This window comes from Alexandromys fortis, unplaced genomic scaffold (genome assembly GCF_014885135.2).
Source record: "Alexandromys fortis isolate MF-2015 unplaced genomic scaffold, M_Fortis_MF-2015_v1.1 scaffold_71, whole genome shotgun sequence".
Classification (NCBI taxonomy): domain Eukaryota; kingdom Metazoa; phylum Chordata; class Mammalia; order Rodentia; family Cricetidae; genus Alexandromys; species Alexandromys fortis.
The window spans coordinates 1,841,831-1,858,453 of record NW_026067954.1 but is presented as its reverse complement, the minus strand read 5'-3'; the positions used below and the strand labels follow the sequence as shown (position 1 = coordinate 1,858,453).

General features: G+C 46.9%; 1 protein-coding gene across 11 annotated transcripts in view; it reads right to left on the bottom strand.

The window, feature by feature from the left end:
* Mro (maestro) overlaps positions 1-11,821 on the bottom strand; it is a 21,308-nt gene extending 9,487 nt beyond the window's left edge. For 3 of the 11 annotated variants that reach the window (XM_050151733.1, XM_050151734.1, XM_050151735.1), the window contains exons 1-2: positions 2,011-2,142; positions 1,010-1,336 (exon numbers count right to left, since the gene is read on the bottom strand). In XM_050151733.1, the coding sequence (XP_050007690.1) occupies positions 1,010-1,050 (41 nt within the window). In that variant the 5' untranslated portion in view covers positions 1,051-1,336; positions 2,011-2,142. Of the gene's footprint in view, positions 1-1,009; positions 1,337-2,010; positions 2,150-4,239; positions 4,390-9,579; positions 9,727-11,683 lie in introns of those variants that run through there. The other 8 variants (XM_050151727.1, XM_050151732.1, XM_050151728.1 and 5 more) reach the window with 7 other exon arrangements.
* Between the last annotated feature and the right edge of the window lie 4,802 nt (positions 11,822-16,623).

Sequence of the window (16,623 nt, the reverse complement as noted above, 5' to 3'; positions counted from 1 at the left end):
CTCCCCCGGCGGGGGGGGGGGGGGGGGGGGGGGGGACGCACACTCTACAACCACCATCCTGCAAGAAAGAAATCACAGCATTGAAAGGCTGTCCCTCCAGAATGTAGGACTTGCAGACCCATACTGAGTCAAAGCAGAAAACAACAAAAGAAATGTGTGGTTGTCCGTGGGGTTTTCTCCAGGCAATTTTATGTTTGACTAGACCCTGTTTCTCCTTGGGTAGGACACTCTGGGTCAGTGTCAACAGATTCCTGACAAAGACAGGTTACTGGTAACTTGAAAAAGCACTAATCTGATAGGCTGGGGCCTGTGCAGTGAGGAGACCATGAGCCTCATTGTGGAGTAGTTGGCATCTGTGTCCCATGGCAAAATAAAGCATAACTGGGCTTCTCTCCACTGCGCAAGAAAACAAGCTATTCCTTGTTTCTTATGCACAACTTCTTTTTGCAAGAGCAACTGGGACACAGAGGACGCTAGCCAGCTAAGGTGGCCTCCCCCAGCTTCAGAAACCAAGCAGCAGCCCTGGTCCTAACAGGCAGGACTAGAATTCAAAGTCATGGAATGTTCCCCAGCAGGGCAAAGTGAAGGAAAGTTGTGTGACCGCTCCTGGAAGACACAGCACCTGTTCATAGAGAGGCACTCACAGGTGCTGCCCTAGCTTGCCCCTTGTTCTAGCAAACCCTCTCCTGTATTCGGTTTCCCCTCATGAGACCAGAGCTACAATCTCCTGTCAGCAGGCAGACCGCCATCCAGAGTGTGTCTTGATCTTGAATTCAAGCTTAAAAGTGGTTTCCACACTGATAGGGGAGCCTTCCACACCAGCATTTCTGGGGCTTGCCAGACCCAAGGCCCACTTCAGAATTGCTGGGCCAGCATCTCAAGCAGCCAAGGGTCTGAGTGTCCTATTTTCTGTCCGAGACTCTTGGTATCACTAAACAAACACTAGTGTACATGAATCTCTGAACTAACAACTCCAAGACTGGCATGCTCCCTGGAATGGAGGCCATACCTCAGGAGAGACCCCAGAAGTTGCAGAAGGGCTTGGGTCATGTTCTGAGCGTGGGGAAAGTTGATCCTTGAGGAAAGTAAAGAATCGCAGCATGTGTTGCACACTGAAGGTCACAGTTGCTATGGTCTGAACATGGTTTAGCCACTCCAGACTCACACTGAAATTTAACGCTCACTATGAGCCGATTCAGCCTTTGCCCTCACTAGCAAACCATTCATGTGATCAAAGGACCAATGGGTTAATCTTATCACAATGGTGAGTCTGCTGTAGAATCCATTTTGTGGAGCTGATCTCTCACCGGGGATGTTTCTGCAAAGCTTCAGGACCCTGTCAGTAAGAAAATGATCCACTGATGGGGTCCTTTAATTGTAAACCAGAATGGAGAGCCCAAATCTATTACTTATCCCGTCTCTGGTGCTTTGGTATTAGCAAAAGACATGAACTAAGATAATTATGAAGATAAAATTAAAATCAGTCCGGGGCTTGAGGGTGTAGCCCAGTAAAAAAGCATGATCTTAGCATGCAGTGATCTTAGAATCTAGGATGCCTTTTTCTCCCCTCCCAATACTGGAGACCAAGTGCAGGGGTTTGTACATGCTGGACACGAATTCTACCACTGGCCTATAGCCCCAACCCTCTGTTTTTAAAAAGCAAGTCTCAAGATATAGCTCAGGCTGGCCTTCAGCTAGCTAAGTAGTACAAGCTAGCTTCAAACTTGAGATCCCCCTACCTCATTCTTCTTGGTACTGGGATTAATGGTATGAGTTACCCTGTCCAGGCAGAATGCCATTATTAAAATTTCCTTTAAAAGCAAAACGACATCTGTAATCCCAGCCCTCAAGAGACAGAGGCAGGAGGAGGGCAAGTTCAAGGCCAGGCTAGACTACATAGTGAGCTCCAGGGCACCATCCCAGGCTACACAGAGAGACTCTGTCTCAAAACAAATGAAATAAGAACAAATAAGAAGAAGAAGCAAACAGGGTACGGTGGTGCACACTTACCCTCGAAGCTTTCAGATGGCAAAAGCGGAAAGGCCACGAGTCCCAGAGAGGTCTAGGCTCTAGAATAATCCGTTGCCTCAAAAACTAAAGGCAGATAAGTAAGCAAAGCAAACTCAGAGTTAAAGGCATTGCACAAGCCCTGGTGTCAGCAGCACCCTCAGTACCAGTGGCTTCCTTCCAGGAGCTGTGACCTTTACACCCCACCCAATCAAAACCCAAGAGTTATCTCCACCTGAGACAACACAAGCTGTCTGAAAGGAACACAGTAAACAAACTGCCAATGAATGCAGGACAGAGTCCTGGTTACTTTGCTCTTCCCGTAGGCTCTTAACAGCCATTGCCGACTAGAGGTAGGCTCTACCATTGAGCTTAGTGAGACCTGGGCTAGGGGTCCGAGGAGGAGGAGGTCCGGACACCTCAAGCTGAAGACAAGAGTCTGGCTGACACTTGTTTTATCCCTTTTAAGCATGGCTTAATGCAGCCCACCACCTCCGGATGTGTCCCCGGTGTGTGCCCACACCCAGGGTCAAGGTTTTCGCTACCCCCAAGGGGCCATCAACACCATGGTTCTGTCTAGCCATACAGAAAAGCCAAGGATGGGGAACTAGAAACCTTCCCAGCACTGTTCTAACACCTTCACCAGCATAACTCCCTGAGAGGCAAGCATTAGCTTCATGATGAACACCTGTCCGCGTACTGAAGCCACGAGGCATTTTAAGACCCAGTTTACAGTTGTATTTTTTTCCTCGTCTATAAAATGATAGGGAAAACTGCTAGATTTCGAACTCTGAACTCATTAGCTATACAGGATATAGATAGCTGCAGACGGTAGGAGAGGCGCTTCTGTTGGCGAGGCATTAGGTCAAGCACTTTAAGTGCGGGGAAGTCCTAAATCCATCTGTTTTGACACGGGCTGAAGGTTAACTGTGATTCTCTGGGCCCTATGTGAACTTTGTCACCCACTGCAGGGATGACACTGCTCACTGCTGCTGCTCCATGGGGGGAGCGTGCTTTCCAAGAAGCAGTTCACAGCTGCACCTGTTACTGCAACCGTGAAATGAATTCGTTTGCTTAATTATTTATTGACGTGCAAGGGATCAAACACCTCAAAGCAGTCGAGTATATAAGGAGAGGAAATCGCTCCCTGAAAGCCGGGTTAGATGATCTAGGACAACTTCACGATGGGAAGTGGTTAAAATATCGCTGTGTACAGACAGACAAAGTTTGAGGAAAATCATGCCTTCTGGCGTGACTTTTTGAATTGAAATGATGTTGCGGGTAACTTAGAAAGTTTAAGTTCTTGCTAGAGTAAAACAAATCAGAGCTAAGAATTGCATGGCATGACACGTGTGGTCCGCATAAGAAAACAACTCCAAAAGTCAGCTAGTAGGTCAATATTAAAAGGCCACACCTTGAATTAGTAGGAAGCTTGTACTTCAGGGGACATATTGGCGGCGTTAGCTTTCATGAGTCTCTAACCAACTTCTTTATTAACTAAATCCAGCCCCATCAGCTCAGATAAAAGAATTCTTACTGTATTTCATTTAATTTCCACATTTTATTGACAGCAGGCTTCGTTTTCTTCCTTTTAGAGAAAAAAAGTAAAACCCTGGGGCTTAGGATATGACAAAATAGCTCATCCAAACTCAACCAGCAATTGAATTCAAAATTCTGAAACCCCTACTCCTTTTTTCTCAAAAGAACAAACAAAAAATAATTCTTTTTTTTTTTTTAGCTTTTTAACTTCCTGACTGTCCTTGAACTCGCAACCCTTCTGTCCCAGTCTCACTCAGAATGTGGGGGCCAAGGCTGTGCAGCACCTCTGCGGGCTCAGTCTGTATGTAGTCACCCTCAGAACCTCAAAACTAGACAACCAACTCCCTGTGAGCTGACCAAGGGTGCAGACACTTCCGTCTGAAGCATCCATATTTTCCCTCAGGCTTTCCTACACTAAAACTCTGCTAAAGTTTTATAGCTACAAGAGCTACAAGGCTCTATAACCCAGCTACTGACCGATTTGCATAGTCTTTTAATAGAAAAACATAATAAATGGCTTTCAGGTGTGTTATGATCCATTTCCATCTTCCAAAGGAAACATCACTAGTAGCAACATTCTTGGGATTCAATTCCCTCCAACGCCAGTGGCCAGAGCACATTCCAGGATGATGTGGGAACCAGGGCGCCTGCACGTCTGCTCAGGGAGGGTTGAGACATCTGCAGTCACCTTACCTGGCTCCTGGGGTGGCTGTCACGTGCGGACTTGCCGTTGTAGGGGTGGAGGCTGGCCTGTGGCCCCTCAGGAGGCACTCTGTTCCAGCTGTTCTGGACTGGCCGCCAAATGTGGTGACTCAGCGCGATTTTCCCAGTCCTAGTTCCCTTCCATACAAAAAGAGGAACCAGAAGGTGAAGAAGGGTCGTCTTGGAATTTGGAGCCAGCAGAGAATAGGAAAGTGAAACCAATAGGAGAGGGGATCCGTGAGTACGAGGTGGTGAGGCTTGGGCGTGGGGGGCGGCGGACAAGACACGGAGGGGACTGCTCTCCAATGATGCCACCCACAAGGTTGTCGCTCGCCCAAGGTGCTGTGCTCTTTCCGCCTCTACATTACAGAAGCATCTCTTACGTGCGGCTTGCCCGCCCTTTTTAATTCCTCCTGTCCAGTCCCGCCCACAGTTTCTGCAGAAAGAATGGCAATTCTGAGGACTTTTACCCCCAACCAAGACCCGCACGGCCCGGGGTCATTTCTCCATATCGCCAGTAGATGGCGCCGTTCTTTCAGTCAAGGCTTCCAGGGCTCTGGTCGCCTCTCCCCACAGTTAGAGCAGAATTTAATCTTGCAGACTTGTAACTGACTGTCGCACTAACAAGTATTTTAACTGCTAATGCCACCTCTTGCTCAATAAACGCCATATGTCCGGAAAGGAGCGATTCAAACACTCAACAACTTAAATCATTTATTAGTTAAAAACTGAACAACGAGGCTTCTACCGCTCCTGCAGCCTTCTGGAGCCTCCCACGTTATCGCTTCTCCTTCCCTGAACTCTGCCACCATGTGCATGATTCTAATTGATGCAAATATTTATTGACTGGCCCTGTGTAGGATGAGGAGTGCAAAATGGCCTTAAAGGGGCAGGGGTAAGAGGGAGGTGGTTGTTTACACAGATTTGAGGGCCTGTTTTGCTAACAGGTAACGTTCATGGATACTTCCTCATGCTAAGCCTTAAAGTAAATATTACTTCGATTGTTCTATTTAATTTTGACACCAAGCCAAGGGAACAATACCTCCTGTTCTCCTCATTTTTATACAGTTGGTGGCAGAGTGAGAACCCCACTACAGGCATGCCCATCCTAGGGCTTGGATTCCCATCAGGGATGCTGCTATGCCAAGGACCAGCTTAAAAATTCCAGTTAGGTGATGATAGGGGGATAAATATAAACCACATAAACACATCAGAGGGGGAGAAAGGAAAATCGATGGTCCCGAGTAAAGAAAAATGGAGATAAAACAAAACCCTCTCTGGACTGGACTTTGAGAATACCACAGTTGACCTTTGAGGTGCAATTTCAATAGGGCAAGGATAGAAATATCACAGTGGGTGTGGAGGGACGGGTCGAGTGGATGGCACAGGGGGAGGGGTACCTCTGGGGTGCAGAGTGGTGCCTCCTCCTCCCGCACCCACCTGAACCTAGGAGGCAGTCACAGGAATCAAGGTATGTCTACAAGAAATCAGAAATCCTGTGGATTTGTAAGTTCAGGTCTTCCAAATTAGCTTTAATCTGTTCAGAGACATCTGCGAGAGTAGGAATAGATTTTTTAAAGGCATCGACCGGATGCTGGCCATTTAGTACTGGACAGGATTATATCAGGGGCAGAGGAACGCAGTGAAGGGAAGCCTGGGCTGTGTGCACTGTGACCACATATTGCATACCAGAAAAGAAGTCTCCACCCCTGCACACCCAGACACAGAGGAACAGTATCCTCGCCTATGGTTAGCAAGCCTTCTGCCACTGAGCCATGCCTCCAGCCCCAGCTGGTACCCTGTTAAGAATCCCTTCTTTCTGCTGTTACCCTGTATCCAAATTAAAGACATTTGATAGAGTATAGTTTATATGTCCTCTCTCTTGCCATTGCTTCGTTGTCTGCTCAAAGCCACCAGGGAAATCGAAGCTGAAACTAGCAGTGGCCACTGGAAGCCCCGAGAAAGCCAGCAGTGGTCTGACCCTGGCCCCCGTACACTGTGGTCACAGGACATGGGTGGGACTAGGACTCCACGTGTCCACAACACAGGGTGCGCCAACTTGTAAAGACTGTTTATCAAGACGCAATGTCCAAGACAACCCAAGACTCCTCTCCCTGAGCCTTACACCACTGTACGATTCTGGGAATTAGAAAAATCTGTCTAGTAACTTGATTGTCCCATATTGATATTCAGATAACGTGCCGTCCTTAAGAAACAGCACACGAGAATGATTTAATTTGATTATTTGAGAGCTCTCTTTCCGTTCTCCATTGACATTTTTGTTTTGTCAGGGATACACAGGGGCTGACACCAACTAGAAAAACAAGCCACCAAAAGTCATTTATTTCCCCTGCGTCCCTCATGAGAAAGGCAAATCAGATCGATAGGCAGTTTATTTTCCATTTAGACAAACGACCTGTCAAAATGGCTTCTCTTCCGTTCAGTGTTGACAGGACGGCTTCCTGTCTGCGTGTGCAATGTCCAGTCAGAAATGCATCTAAAAGGAGGGACTTGAGCTTTCTGCTTCTCGTCTTACTTCAGGAAACGCTAGACCAAGCCTTGTCATTCCTGAAAAGAGGGAAGGGACTGGGGTGGAGCTTGGTGGCAGAGCCCCTGTTGACTTCCCATTCGTCCATCAAGGGCTTATTCGGTCCTATTTTATACCAGGCTGTTCAGCAGGTGAAGGCAATGCCCACTCTGCCCCGAGAGCCCACCAGGAGAGGACAGAAGGTGGGCTATATGGCGTCCCTGCCAATCACCAAGGAAAGTGCCATAGAAGTTGCTGATTAAGAACCATGAGAGGCAAAGAACAGCGGCTCAGAAAATCCACGGTAAAGGCAGGCCACCTGCATCCAGACTGACCAGAAAGAAGGCACCATGGGGGGGGGGGGGGGAAGTAGGCCCAAGATGGAGTCTTGTCAATACCAGCCAGGCAAGTATCTAACCGTGGCTAGTCTTCACACCCCCAGCCCACCTGACCTCTGTCACCTCCCCCAATGCCCTGTATGCGTGTGCTTTAGTAAGAAAGTGATGGCGCTGCTTCCGATCTGGAGTGAAATGCAGGCCACAGAAAGGTACTTGGGCTTCACCCTCAGTTCCAAGCATGCACAGGGACCCTGGAGTCTCTAACGGCCCCGGCTCCTGCAGACAGAGTTCTGCAAATTAAACAGGAAGTGCTCTCTGCTGCGTCTTGTCCCCCTTCTCTCCCTTCTGCTCGCCTGCCTTCCTTGATTGATGATCATTGTTAATAACTCCCAGTCCTTGCACTGGCATAGCCTTTGCCCTAGAAAACCCCACACTGCCGTAAGTACCGAGAAATTTAAACCACCCCCTTAAAAATACTGGGAACTGCCCAGGCCACTAAAGTACTCGCGCCTAGCGATCCAACAAATGCCCGAGAGCCAGCGTGTCACCTATGATCACAACACGCTGAACAGGTGCAGCAGGCCAGCAGGCCAGATAGCCCGGCTGGCACAGAACCCAGCACTCCGGGAGCCCAAGAGAGCACTAGGTCGCTGTGCAAGGAACTTAAGGAGGCCTTAAGTTCGAGCCCCAGGACTCACAGGCTTGCTACAGATCTCTCTCTCTCTCTCTCTCTCCTCTCCTCTCCTCTCCTCTCCTCTCCTCTCCTCTCCTCTCCTCTCCTCTCCTCCTCTTCTCTCTCTCTCTCTCTCTCTCTCTCTCACACACACACACACACACACACACACACACACACACACTATTTAAATTAAAGAGCATCTCTATCCCTAATCTTCCAGTAGCCCCAAGTTGGGACTGAGAGGCCCTGGCTATCTTTCCCTTCTTCTTTAAATTAATATTTTTTGTTAAGGTAAAAAGGAATACAGGGTTTCATTATGACTTTTTAACATATATATCATTGTTCAGTCATGTTTGCTCATGTTCATCCCCCACTACCCTCCCCGTCCTCCCTTGGTGTAGGAGGTTCGTCTGTTTATGTGTTGTTGTCATTGGTTAATGAATAAAGAAACTGCTTTGGGCCTGATAGGGCAGAACTTAGGAAGGCAGAGAAGACAGAACTGGATGCTGGGAAGAAGGGCAGAGTGAGAGACACCATGGATTTTCTGCCTGAGACGGACACTGGTTAGAATCTTGCCAGTAAGCCACAGTCACGTGGTGATACACAGATTAATGGAGATGGGTTAAATTAAGATGTAAGAATTAGCCAATAAGAAGTTAGAGCTAATGGGCTAGGCAGTGTTTAAATTAATACAGTTTCTGTGTGGTTATTTCGGGGGCTAAGCTAGCTGGGCAGCAGGGATAAACATGTGGCCCCGCTCCTTGTAACACTCCCTTCCACCACTCTTCTTGCTGCTCCCCTCCTTCCTCACAAGCAGTTCTCTCTGTGTTCATGCCGTCCACATGTGTGTATGTACATATGCTACACGCTCACACTTTCTTATGAATCTGCTACTAACTCTTGTCCAAATACAAATGTTTCTAGTAATCCAGCCCAAGAGCCCTCCTAGCTCTTCGAAGAACAGAGAGGACAAACAGGAATAAGGTCTCTGGGTCATGGAGCTAGTGTAGTACTTCAAGAGCAGAGAGGGTGGACAAGAGTATTCTAGGGCCCTTCAGAGAGCTGGTGTCTTTGTAATGGAGAGGACATAAAATGGTATCCCTGTGGACAGGTGCTATGGACAGGGTATGAGAGTGGTTCTTACTAAACAATCTGAGACAATCATTCAGACTCTCAAGGAGAACAGCATGAACCTGTGCCAGTCAGTCCCGTAGCTCATTTCCCAAGGCTGACAGAACTGAGGTGTGCCAGCTTGAGACAACCTTGAGTGAGTCACACCCTTACGTAATCTGTCCTCCTGTGTAAAAAGAACTAGTGGCTTGCCTCTAGCCTGAAGTGACAAAAGTAACCAGATGTCTCTCCTGGTTGCTAAGCTACATTATGCAAGACTCCCATAGAGTAGACAGGAGCAAGAGACGCCTTGAAGAGAGAGGTTAGCATGTTTTGGGAGTGTGGATCCTGGGTAAAGGGGGGTGGCCCCCAGCAGACAGCCAGCAAGGGAAGAGAAACCTCAGTTCTACCATTGGAAGAACCAGTTCTGCAAAAAGCCATTCTTGGAAAAGCACCCTGAGCTTCTTGAAGCCACAGTCTAGCCAACAGTGGTTTGCAAGATCCTGAGCTATGGATCCAGCTCATACTCAGGCCCCCAAAACAGGTAGCACTGTTTACTGCTAGGTCTGTGTGAGTTGTTACAGTGTTACCAATCTATGGGTACCTGCCCCAGCTGTGGGGACTCCATGCCTTGAGGGCTCAGAGTCTTAGGAAGGCTGTCTCAACTCCACCTCCCCTACCTTGTCAGGGGCTTCACTGGCCAACATGCCCAGGCCTCTCATTGCCAGATGGCGCTTTTTAGCATTAGGATCCCGGGCTCTTTCTGCCAAGATGAAAAACACATTCTTCAAAGGTTCCTGCTTCCGCAACCTCAGTTTCCAAGAGACCTGGGTGGTGGGTCAAAAGTGTGTTAATTCAGAGGCTGGGAAGATGGTCCAGTCGGTAAAGTGCTTGCTCGACACACATGAGGATCAGAGCACCCTCATAAGACGCTGGGTGTAGCAGTGCATGCCTAGAATCTCAGCACTGGGAAAAACAGACAAAGAACTCGGAAGTTCTCTGGCCAGGCAGCCTAGCCAAACCGGTGAGCTCCAGTCTAGTGTGAGTGGAGCGCAATGAAGAAGACACCTGAAGTTGAGACATCTAGCATGCTACACACACACACACACACACACACACACACAGAGAGAGAGAGAGAGAGAGAGAGAGAGAGAGAGAGAGAGAATATGAATCAATCCAAAAGGGCTCAGACTCATACTCTGAACTCAGCTCCAAACATCTCTCTCTAAAGAAAATGCTATTTTGCCTATTCAAGTTTCTTTTCTTCTAAACTAAAGATAAGTAAACACGTGTGCCCCCCCCTCTCTCTCTGTGTGTGTGTGTGTGTGTGTGTGTGTGTGTGACTGGGGAGACATACAGTAGTAAACTGTGTGACCGAGGCTAAGAGGAAAGGAGACTGTCATTGAGACACAGGTCCCTTGCTATGTTATTTCTCCTCTCTGAAAAGTTCTCTGACCCTCTTCCTCCTCCAAGTCCCTCTCATCCTTCTGCTGTCCTTTTAACTAAACAAAATGAACGACATGTTTGTATGATACCTGCTTTCTCCAATTCTTCTCTTCCAATTCTGTCTTGATTCTTCTGCAGTCGGGCTGATATCCCTGCCTCTCCATCCAGCAATATGATAAATCCTGAGAGACCTTTCTCAATAGTCACTGTCCCCAACCCCTCACTAGCAGGTGACTCAATTGGCAACATCTCAACAAATATCAATTACACATATGTAAGCATCTCAGGACATTTGGAGGTTATCCCAACATCTGAATTCCCTAGATGAAGCAGAAAAAGCAAAAACACCACAATGGGGAAGCACTGTGCTTCTACACAAAATTCTATACTTCTAAAACTAAACACGAAGTAACTGTAAGACAAGAGATAAGATATAGATAAAATAGAAGATAGACCAAGATATAGGCTACCTTTCTCATGATCAGATGAGCTGCCCCCTAGAGAACAGATGAGCACCAATGACAAGAAGGCACTAGTGTTCCTCAGGGCACAGAACTAGGCAGCCCACATTAGAATCAGGCCCCAGACAATGAAAGCTCCCAATTAGGGACCAGGGAGATGATGAGTAAGACACTTCCCATGCCACCATAAAGACCTGAGATTGAGCCCCAGGTAGAGCCAGGCACAATGGCGCCTGTCTATAATCCAAATTTCCTATGGCAAGATGGGAGAAGGAGAATCCCAAGGTGTGTGAGATGACTGCTGTGTGGTAAGCCTGGTCTCAAAAGAGGTGGAAGGTGGGGACAGACATCCAAGATTACCCTCTGACCTCCACATGTGCACCATGACATGAAAGTCCCTGCATTTATACCGGGATGGAGAGAGAGAGAGAGAGAGAGAGAGAGAGAGAGAGAGAGAGAGAGAGAGCGAGCGGAGAGGGGAGAGGGGAGAGGGGAGAGGGGAGAGGGGGAGAGGAGAGAGAAGAGAGAATGCCAAAGACAAAGCTAGCCCCATCCTCTGGAAGGAAGCAGGAATGGATGCAGGTCCAGGTCCAGATCAGGCTGCTTGCTCAGCACTGTGTAGAAGACCTTGTAACTTTCCAGCATCGCTATTTCTGAGTATTTATTACAGCCTCCTTTTTTTCTTTTAAACTTTTGAGTTAGCAGCAAGCTGAATCCTTCTCATTTCAACTTCTCATAAGCACCCTCTATCCCTGTTGAAGGAAGTCATTGCACGGCCCCCAGAAGGAGCCCAGGCATAGCAGTTCTAGCACAGAGCAAGCAGGTGCACATCTTACACCGTGGCGACATCGTGGTGGGAAGGACACTGGTGTCTGACCTTGGAAAAGAAAGATCGCACCAATGTCCTTCTCTTCCTGGGCTGGGAAGCAGGGACGGGAGGGAGCCAGCTCAGGACTCTCTGTGTCTGTTCCATGAAGCTAAAAGGAAAGGAAAAATATAAAGAAAATCACTGTTATGACTCACAGTGCCAATCACATTCCCACCCAACAGATCCCAGCCCTCTTAAGCAGCAACACATTGGGCCAGCTGATTGGGTTGAACATAGAGGGAGGTGGAGATTTGTTTTCCCTGTCTTTTGTTTTTGAGCATGCTTTCTTGGTCAGAAGGCGACAGGAAGTCATGAAAACACATCTAGTTACCAATCGGTGCCTGTCTTAATTACGGTTTCTATGGCTTTCAAGGGATACCATGAAGGAAGACATTTCACTGAGGAAGCAGCTTACAGCTTCAGAGGTTCAGTCCATTATCATCAAGGCAGGGAGCATGGCAGCATGCAGGCTGGAGGAGCTGAGAGTCCTCCATCTTACAGGCAACAGGAAGTTTACTGAGATACTGGGCAGTATCCTGTACATAGGAAACCTCAAAGCCCACCCCTGCAGTGACACACTTCCTCCAACAAAGCCATACCTCTTAATAGTACCACTCCCCATGAGAATAGGGGACCAATTACATTCAAACTACCACAGTAACCTGTTGTGGGGTATTTGTTCACACTGACACTCTGAGACTGCCAATAAAGTTTATCTTGAATCAGAGAATAGAGCCAATTGGCTGACCAGAATTAGCCATGGAGATTTTGGAGAAGAGAGATATGGGGATATAGGAAGTAGCTGGGAGGGCTTTAAAAAGATGCGTAATCCTTTTGAATTTGGGAAAGCGTGCAGAGTCAGGATCAGCTGGTCATTCCTCCATTGCTCTTTGGATCTATGAGGTATTTACCCCAATATCTGACTCCTGGATCTTATTTAATAATAGAACAATGTAAGTAATTGCTTCAGTGGCCAATACTTCTGATCAGAAAGAAGCTATTTCCATCAGGGACTCGCTACTATTGGATTGTCCAATCCATTTCCAAAACACAAACATACGTGTCAGCCCTGGATGCATGTCCGTGAGCAATACTAAGTGGACTCAGTAGGTTGTACGTGTGTGTACATATTGTATATACATGCAACAATAATAAGTAAAGAAGAGAGCATGGATTTTGGAGGGACAGTGGGGGCCACAACACAAGAGGAGTTAGGGGGTGAGAGGGATGGGGAGACAGACACGCAGCACTCATTCATGCAGTTCTCAAAAAACGCCTCCTCACTCCCTATCCCCTGTGCCCCATATCTCCTTTATCACTGGTCAACAGATCTCCCTGTGTCCCTACAGTGGGAACTAAAGTTAAACATAGAAAAATGGAGATAAGGAGATGGCCCCATCAGGAAAGAGCTTGCTGTACAAGATGTGGAGCCGCGTTTGAATCTGGCATGATGTGGGTGTCTTGCTGTATGCTGTGAATATGTTTTATCACCATTGGTTAATAAAGACACTGACTTGGCCAATAGCCAGGCAGAATAGAGCCAGGCAGGAAATCAAAAAAAAAAAAAAAAAAAGATAAATGGAAAAAGAAGGCAGACTCGGGCTGCCACCAGCAGCTACTGGGAAAGCAAGATGTGAGGTAACAAGCCACGAATCTCATGTTAAAATATAAACTAATAGACATGGGTTAACTTAATTTGTAAGAGCTAGTTAATAATAAGCCCGAGCTAATAAACCAAGTAGTTTATAATTAATATTAAGCCTCAGAGTAGTTATTCAGGACCTGACAGGCAGGAGATAAACCTCTAGTTATACCAGCACCCACAGAAAAGCCAGGCATGGCAGAACACTCTTGTCATCCCAGGATTCGGGAGGCAGAAAGAAGAGGATTCCCTGGGGCTAGCTAGCCATCCAATTTAACCAAATTGTGAGTTCCAGGTTCAATGAAAAGCCCTGTCTCAAAAAATAGGTAGCAAACAACTGAAGACCCCTAATGTCAACTTCTGACCTCCACGGGCAGGCAGGCGTGCATGCGCGCACACGTGCGCACACCACACACCCACCCACCCACATACACACACACACACCACACACACACCACACATACCACACACACTACACACACACCACATACACACCACACACACACCACACATACCACACACACTACACACACACACCACACACACCACACACACATACCACACATACACCACACACCACACATATACCACACATACATGCCCCCCCACACACACACACCCAGGATTTCACATTGTTCAGCAGTTCTCACGCGTGAGCATACATCAGAACTGCCTGGGGGAACTTATTAGAACACACACATTCCAGGACCAGTCCTCAGAGTTCCTGATTTTGTGCAATGGAGCAGGCAGGTAGCCTAGTAATCTGTATTTCTAGTCAACTCCCGGGTGGTACTGAGCTACCANCACACACACAGGGATTTGGAGCCTTTGTTGTTGGTTGCTACTTCTGTTCTCTCTCTTTCTCTCTCTCCCTTTCTCTCTCTCTCTCTCTCTCTCTCTCTCTCTCTCTCTCTCTCTCTCTCTCTCTCTATAAACTCAGGGAAGAGACAGTTGATTATACTTAAAACAACTTGAGGTTTAGATTTTAGAAACGCAGCTCTACCCTAGGCAGAATCAAGGCCTACTGATGCAAGCTTTTAGCAGGGAAAGTGGACAATAGCTGTCAAAAGTCCACGTGTGAGTGCTCTTAGACCAGTGGTTCTTACAGAGTTCTCTATCCAAGGCCGTGGTGCATTAGGCAAACCAGGAAAGGGAACTCCTTCGAGAAAAGATTTTATGGCCATCTGCCATCAAGTAATCATAATAAGTACTTAAAGTTATGAGATCTACAGTGAACAGTGCCCACTGTGTACAGGGTACCGCTTCTGCCTCTGTATGCATTAGCCCTGGTCGCTAATGACAGCAAGGTGTCATAAGAGACTATTGGATGAAGGGTATTTATTATAATAGCAAAACAATTGCTGCAAAAGCCTGCCAGCAAGGAACGGGTTAAATAAATATACTGGAATACTTTTGTCATGTATTTATTTACTTAGAAACTGTTTCGTATTGCTCAGGCTGACCTTGAGTTCACTTTGTAGCTGAGGAAGACTCAGCTACACCCCGGGAGCCGCAGCTTCCAGTTTTCTTGGTGCTGGGGACTGAACCCAGAGCTTGAGCGCAGGAGGCGAGAACTCTATCAACTGAGTGACAGCCCAGCTTGGGATACTGTTGGATGTCATAATACTAGAGTGCATTATAAAAAGGACCTGTCAGATCTCTGTGTGCTGCCAAGGAAACAGTGAACCGTAGCATGGGAGAAACATCCAGGGGCACAAGAGACCATACTGCAATTCAGCGTCTGTGTGTCTTTAAAAAGCAAATAAGCTGGGGCTGGAGAGACGGCTCAGCTGGTAGGAGTGCTGCCTGCTCTTCCATCTTGGTTGGCTCATGACTGCCTGTAACCCCAGCTCAAGGGTTTTCATGTCCTTTTCTGCCCCTCCAGGTCTGCTGCGCCTGCACACACATGGACATAAGCCTAAATAAACATAAATCTTCTTTAAAACAAAAGAAAGATAAACTGGAATGCCTTTTTTTTAAAAAGATATGAAAGAAATCACTAACAAGAACCTCTGGGACAGCAGCAATTGGGTGAGGGAGAAAACTTCAAACGTACACAATCATGTATTATTTGATTTTATTGTTAAAAAGTAGTTATTTTCATTTTTATAAAATAATAAAGATTATTAGAGTAAGAAAATGACAAATTGGATCTTTTCCCCTTTATATCTTTTAGCATAGAAATAAAATTTAAATTTATTTTTCATACTCTACATCCCCCAATAGAATACACTCTAAAAAGAAAAAAGGCGCACGTTCTGAGCAATGAAGGGGGAGACAGATCCCTTTCCATTTGCCCCTTGATGCAGGCTTCTGGAAACAAAGTTGACAAGTGACAAACAGTCACACATTGATTTCAGAAGAAGTATCTCGTGAATTCAATCCTAGCTGAGTGTAAGCAGAACACGAGAGGGCCTACCCACCACTGGACAGGCCAGTCACCCACGGTCCCCTTCCTCCTCACATGCCAGTGTGGGGGAGGGGAAGGCTGTCCTTCTCCCTTCTGACCCAGTCCCTAGAGGAAGGGGATGTCTAGCTGTGTGACCCAGAAGTTTAAGCCACCATTAGAATAAAAGGACAGGTGAATTCGCTATTACACAGCCTATGCCACAGATCTAACAGCAGAGTGACACACACACACACACACACACACACACACACACACACATCTAGAAAGTAATAAAATAAATCTTTAGAATTATTTTCCTTTCTGGAATGGATGTCAAAGGAGGGCCCTTTGTCAGAAAAACAACAGTTTTCTACTTTGGATTTTGCATTTTATAGCATGAATTTGTTCCAATGTCAAGGAGCCAGGCCTTGACTTTGACTACAAATTACAACCAGTCCGGTGTAGACTGGATACACCCCATTCTTGTACACCCTACCAAAGAGGTTTTCCTGACCTCTTTCTAGGGCAAGCTCTTCTCTCTGCACAGCAGGGCAACAAATATCCCTTCAGTCTGCAGAATTTCTGTTGGCAGACTGATTATTTAGAGTATTTATTTGCTTATCATCTTTGCTGGACTGCCCTGTCTGTATCATTAAACAAATATTGATGCCTTCATTAAACTTTTATTGGGAATCGTCTAGGTCCCTGGTTCTCAGCCCCAGCACTAGAGCCCAAGAAAAATAAAGAGAAAGAGAAGATTAAAAACTATATGGTTCCATCCTTAAAAGACTTAGACATTTCTGTCCAATATTCGCTCTGCTGTTTGCTCTCTACTCTGAGACAGGCCTATGGGGAGGCAAGAGAACCTGAATAGGCATTTGCCCTTAGGTTGACTGCAGGGTAATGTCCCAGAGAGTC